At 33.6% G+C, this 6766-nt stretch overlaps 1 protein-coding gene across 1 annotated transcript in view; it reads right to left on the bottom strand.

The window, feature by feature from the left end:
- Positions 1-4045: 4045 nt before the first annotated feature.
- LOC121384345 (solute carrier family 23 member 1-like) overlaps positions 4046-6766 on the bottom strand; it is a 33940-nt gene continuing 31219 nt past the window's right edge. The window contains exons 11-12 of the mRNA XM_041514699.1: positions 6194-6289; positions 4046-5038 (exon numbers count right to left, since the gene is read on the bottom strand). Coding sequence (XP_041370633.1) covers positions 4773-5038; positions 6194-6289 — 362 coding nt within the window. The 3' untranslated portion in view covers positions 4046-4772. The remainder of the gene's footprint in view (positions 5039-6193; positions 6290-6766) is intronic.

Genomic DNA, 6766 nt, shown 5'->3' with positions numbered 1-6766 from the left:
CTCAACGCTAGACCAATTGGGTTTTAAGGATTTCTAGCTGCATTTTATTCAATAAATGCGAACAACAATTATTATTTCCTTCTGTTTAAGTATAGGTATAAGTGTTTCCTCTTGAAATGTGGCCACAACATGGCTGATTTTTCAGAGTATGATTCCTCTTTTTTCAACTGGAACTTATCAAAGTTGTTGCATGTGGAAGTTCTTCTGACAAAGACTGTTTTCGAAATGCAAGCAGCTTTAAAACAAATGGCGTTTCTTGTACATCATACTGTCAGCTGAATGGGGTTACAAGTGTTAATTCTTTCACGGAACAAGCAATAGTGCTGGTGTTGCAATATTTTTAAGAAATAACTTTGAATATACAGTCAGTTAAATTATAATTGACGATAATGGTCGATACATTATTTTAGATATGACTATAGACAAATTTCACTTATCTCTACTAAATTTATATGGTCTAAATTCAGATTCACCTGGGTTTTTTAATAACCTCAAAGAACTTTTAGAAAATCTTCCAGGTTCTATTATTATGGCAGGAGATTGAAATGTTGTTCAGAATTATACACAAAATAACTGTAATTATAAACAGAAAAACAATATTTTATCTCATAACAAAATTAGAGAAATAAAACACAATTTAGACTTAGATGAACTGTGGAGACTACTAAACCGTTGTAAACATTAGTATACATGGCGGCAAAAAAAAAAAAAGCCAAACAAAGCAGACTGGACTAATTTTTAGTATCAACAGATATATTAGCTTAGTTCAAAATTGTAATATCGGTATAAGTTACAAATCGGACCACTCAGTAATTTCATTCGAATTATCAGTTCATCAAAAACAACGAGGGCCAGTTATTGGAAATTTAATGCAAGTCTGCTTCAGGACAATAACTACGTTCAGCTTATTAAACAATTTATAAAACAAACTATTGAGGAATACGTAATTTCAGGAGAAGATCTTAAGACATGACATTTTCTATAAATGACCAACTACCTTTCGTAATTTTAAAAATGCTAATAAGAAGCGAAACTATTTCATATGCAACAAAACGAAAACAAGACAAAATAAAGCAAGAAAAAAAATATCGAAAAAGATATACTTAAATTAGAATCAATATCACAAACATTAACTAATAAAGATGCTAACATATTACATGAAAAGAAAATAGAATTGGAAACATTACAGAGTGAAAAAATAAAAGGCATTATATTTAGTTGTAAAGCAAAATGGTATGAAGAGGGAGAAAAAAGTACGGAATATTTTCTAAATTTAAAAAAGAGAAACTATATTAACGAAAACATATCAGAAATATTTGATGAATTTAATGTTTTACATACGGAAAATTTTGAAACATTAAAAGCAACATCGAATTTTTATAAAACGTTATACACTAGTAATTATAATAAACGATCACAAGAAAACAAATAACTTCACGAATATTAATGTAAAATTGTTAGAAAATGAAAGGGACTCATGTGAAGGAACTATATATTTTAATGAATGTACAGAGGTAATTAAACAAATTAAAAATGGTAAAAGTCCAGGATCAGATGGATTTTATAAATATTTTTGGGAAGGAATTGGTATTTTTTTCTGGCGTTCCGTCAATTTTGCATATAATTCTGGTAGTTTTTTCCGATTTTCAGAGGCAAGGTATTATAACCTGCATTCCAAAAGAGGCTAGAGACAGAAGGTTAATAAAGAAACTGGAGACCCATTACTAGATTAAATGAAAAAGGTCTTACCAAATGTAATCGATTTTTACAGGTTTTTTAAAAGATCGATTTATTGGGAAAAATACTCAAATTCTTTATGATATTATGAGCTACTGTAAAACAAATTATATCCCGGGTCTATTACTGACAATTGATTTTGAAAAAAACCTTTCATACAGTAGAGTGGGAGTTCATTGATGAATCACTTCAAGCTTTTAATTTTGGACAGTCTTTCCGTAAATGGATAAACTTATTTTTTACAGGATATCTGTAGTGCAAATGTTAATTTTGGTTATTTTTCTGATTTCTTCAAATGTGAACGGGGATGTAGACAGAGTGAGCCTATTTCTCCTTATTTGTTCCTTGTATGCGTCGAATTAGTGTCTCTTGCGGTAAAAAGAAATGAACACATTAAAGGCATACGCATAAATAATCAAATGTACACCACATTTCAATACGCAGACGATACAAAGTTTATTTTAGATGGATCAGAAAGAACGTTAACAGAACTATTAAAAACGCTTGGAAATTTTGCCCAATGTTCTGGATTTAAGCTTAATACAGACAAGAGCGTGGCCATTTGGTTCGGCTCAAAGATAGGTTCAAATTAAAAACTTTCTCCTCACATACCGCTGCATTGGTCAAAAGAACCATTTACAATTCTCAGAATAATCTTTTCAACAGATCTATGTCAAATGTTCTCTCTCAATTAAACAGTCTGCCATTGACAAATGGTTGTAGCAGATAACATAAATCTTATTTTGTTTTCATCTTGAAAACATTTGGGTGTGTTTGTATACTCTCCGGAAATGAAAAATGTTACGGTTTAAAACATTTGAATGTTTTAATGCCAAGGGTTTGAGCTATTTGAGCTTGACAAATATATTTTATGATAAATGTGGCATAAAATTAATTAAAAGAAAGATCGTATTTAAGTTTGTTTATGGCATTTTGGTTCGACATTTTGAAATAAAATGTATCAAGTTACATTTTTTCCATGTTCATATTGAATATGCTATTAATGAAACTGTCCTGAAGTTTCGGTCATTGTAACATGTTTTCAACTACCTTTTCTAATAACTCAAATTAGGTAGGAAATACTTTTTCTCGTTTTGAATATCAATGTCTGTATGTTCAATATGACAAATGTGACAAAACACCCCCACATCTGGCATGAATATCAGATCTGGTAGCAGACGACGTAGGACATGTACTATATATATTTTGACCAGCGCCAGACTCACCAAATCCAAATTCTGCTCCAGTATGTTTTGGGCCTAAGAATGTAAATTGTAATATCAATGTTTATCTATAGTAACAGTTACATTAGTTTCAGTGCCAGACCACAGGGAACATATTGTTTTTTAAATGTTTGGTTAATGATATGATTATCTGTACTGGAATACATACGACTGCATCAGGTCATGTTTTCTTGCGATACCTCTGATGAGCAATCCTTAATAAACATGTTTGGGTTTTTTAATTTTGATTAACAATAGGTTGCCTCAGTTTGAACATTGATTATCTTCTAGTATTTAATGTTTTATCACTGTTATTTCTGAAATTTGCACAGCAAATCATGATCGATGCTAAACAGATGTTTTCTGTTAGATGGACAGACCTGCAATATAATTGTCTCAGGAAATATAATTTATTTATATTTATATTTTCTTGTATATTTTATATACTGGAATTTGTGTTACTCTGTTCTATACTACTTATACAGTATTCAGATACATTTAACAAATAAATATCTATATTGGAATACACACGACTGTGTCATGTCATCTTTTCTTGCAACACCTCTAATGAACGATCCTTATTAAACAGTGGGCACTCATCTGCTTTAAAGATGGTTGATACTGGGTGTATACTGGACATTGGAATCAGTCAGTTGAGCCTGATGCGCGATCGATCTAGGATCGATCCCCGTCGGTGGGCCCAATGGGCTATTTCTCCTTCTAGCCAGTACTTCACAACTGGTGTAACAAAGGCCGTGGTATGTACTGTCCTGTCTGGGATGGTGTATACAAACGATCTCTTGTTGCTAATTGGAAAGAATAGCCTTGAAGTGGTAACAGCAGGTTTCCTCTCTCAATATCTGTGTGGTCCTTAACCATATGTCTGACACCATATAACCGTAAATAAAATATGTTGAGTGCGTCGTTAAATAAAACAGTTCCTTCCTTCCAGTCAGTTGATAACAGTTGGTCGGGTTGCCGGGAGCATACCATATGTCAATGAATACCAGAATGATACTCTGTTTTCATAAAAATTCTTATGCAAACAGTACATGTATTTCGTTCTCAGAAACCAAGATTTTTCTTCAAGACATTTTATTTAAAAAAGCAAAGAAACACTTTACATGTATGTATAAAAACTTAACCTACAGTAAATTGTAAGTACATAATGATCACCAGGTCACTTCTTAAACAGAGATAGACCCTTGGTACCGTATAAATAATTATACATGTGTTTTAGAAATATAATGGTAAATGAGAATTCATTGTTTTAATTATAATGACTTCAAAACTTGAAAATACACGTAAAAGGTGAAGGTCAGCAAATTAATCGTCTGATTGGTTGTAAATAAAAGTCAAGGACACAGACCTTGCCATATAAGGTGAGTTTTTATTCTGATTCTCCATCACACCCGTAAGATTAATCAAGAAGAGTAATGTTTAGCTCCCCTTATGTGAATATATTATATTGTATTGTATTGTATTGTATTGTATTGTATTGTATTGTATAGTATAGTATAGTATATAGCACAGGAATAAATATCTGCACAGTATGATCATACATTAAATGGCTTCCCAAAACGTAAGTTAGGGAAACAATTAATCAGTCCCTTCAAAAAAATTTCACATCACAGTCCGAGTACACCAAGCTTCTCTTGGTCTTATTAAAGAAATTACTGTTCCCATGTGTGGTTATTTCAATTTTTTCAAACATATTCAGCTTCTTTTACTACTACAATGTCGCTGAACAGGCTAATACCTGCTGATATATCAGTTTACAAACTGTTTTATTTAACCCAAAACATTCCTGTATCACACAGATGAGGATTTTTCACCGGATGCTTCTTCTTTGAAAATTGTTTCTTTTGCGCGAAGTGGGGGCATAAATGGCAGTTTACTCAAACAGGGCATGCACGAATATAAAGCTGGTATGCAGTTCCACTCGTACACGTCTGCTTCCGTTAAATCGTTCGAGTCCTTTGCTTTTATCTTCTCAGATTTGTTACTTGTTTGAGCATTACTTTTTGATGACATGTGACTTTGCCGCCATGCTACCAGTCCTCTTTCTTCTTCAGTTCCTAGGAAAATAATTTATAATAAATTAAAGAATGTTCCAGAATTTATTACAAGAGGGAGATGGGTGTGGCAGGCCACATTATATTTTAATTATACGGCATAAGGCTGGTAGGTACAGGATACGTAGCCCGGTACCAGCTCCCACCCAGAGCGAGTTTTAACGACGCAGTGGGTAGGTGCAAGGCCACTACACCCTCTTCTCTGTCACTAACCACTAACCAACTAACCACAAGTTGTTGTCAACTAACCCATTGGCCTAGACAGATAACCCAGATAGCTGAGGTGTGTGCCCAGGACAGCGTGCTTGAAACAACTAACCCACTGTCCTGGACAGACGGCCCAGATAGCTGAGGCCTTAATTGGATATAAGCACGAAAATAAGTTGAAATGAAATGAAAATGAAAAATTATATTTACTTTTAAGTAAAAATTTATTTTTGTGAGTGATGAGTTTTGCCAAATATTACAGCCTATCCCTCTATATGGTCAGTTATGGAACAGCCCTAACTGTATTTTACATTACAGTGTAATTGTTCCAAAAGATACCATCTTAGTCTATATTGATTACTTCATATTATCAGTCAGAGTAATAGTTATGTATAATTTCTCCAAATTTTGAGAATATTTTTTAACAATTTAGAATAAACCATCCCCACAAAATGTCTCAAGTTGTATTTTAACCGACTATATAAATCTGTCGTGTCGCGTGCGTGCGTGCAGTTTGGATACGGCAATGGAAATCAATGATTTCTAAAATAATCGCTCGCGGCCTGTTAGGATTGATCTTTAGCCTCAGACATTAATTGATGGGGATGGATTTAGCTCAAATGGTATGTGCCGTCCTATCTATTGTAAAGTGCATGTAAAATAGCCTTTGTTGTTTTATTGATAGGAGTAGCTTATTTGGCAAGAATGAGGTTCCCCTCTTTCAAGAAAGTTTCAAAATGTTCATATCTTAAGACACCAATTAGATATAGTTTAAAATGTGCCATGGTCCTTTGCTTTCATTGTCGTTTTGCCATGCTCACTAATCTTGTTAACAAAAATGTATTATTTTCAATTTTAAAAACACATCAGTTGAATGATTGTTTAAAGTTTTGTGTTACAAAATATGTCCAGTAAAGACATATGGTGTAGGTAGCCAACTTTGTAAATTACCTCGAACTGTATTGTCAAGCAGACAAGCCGTGATGCCTCCCAGGAACATTGGTGTTCCGAAAATAACTTTAATAGTCGAGTCCAGTTCAATATTGCCTTTAAAAAAAATAATAATAATAACAAACAAACAAACAAGTATCAAACCTTAATCAGACACAATAAACATTTATAACAAACATATACTCTTTTTCAAAGTATATTCTTGAATGAAGCTGAGAGGTAGGAAGAAGTCAAATTAATTTCACAGTAATGAAGTTCATGGGGGGGGGGGGGCAGTAAATATTATATAACACTTGATGGGATGGGTAGGTGTATATCCATACAGGCATGGCGGAAGCAAGCAGACATTGGGGGGGGGGGGGGGGGGGGGGGGGGGCCTGACAGATCGAGGGCGTAAAGCAAAGTTTCTAGGGGGTTGGAGTTATGCTCCCCCGTAATATTTTGAAAACTAAATGTCCTGAAATGCAATTTCCCGCATTCTACAAGAAAAAATGCATCCCTGCCTTAAGATTTACTACCAATAAAAGTTTTGATTCAGAATTATTGGAGAACTAGACCCTACCCCCACCACTG

The sequence above is a fragment of the Gigantopelta aegis genome, chromosome 10 (assembly GCF_016097555.1).
Source record: "Gigantopelta aegis isolate Gae_Host chromosome 10, Gae_host_genome, whole genome shotgun sequence".
NCBI lineage: Eukaryota > Metazoa > Mollusca > Gastropoda > Neomphalida > Peltospiridae > Gigantopelta > Gigantopelta aegis.
This window is presented reverse-complemented; position numbering and strand designations above follow the sequence as displayed.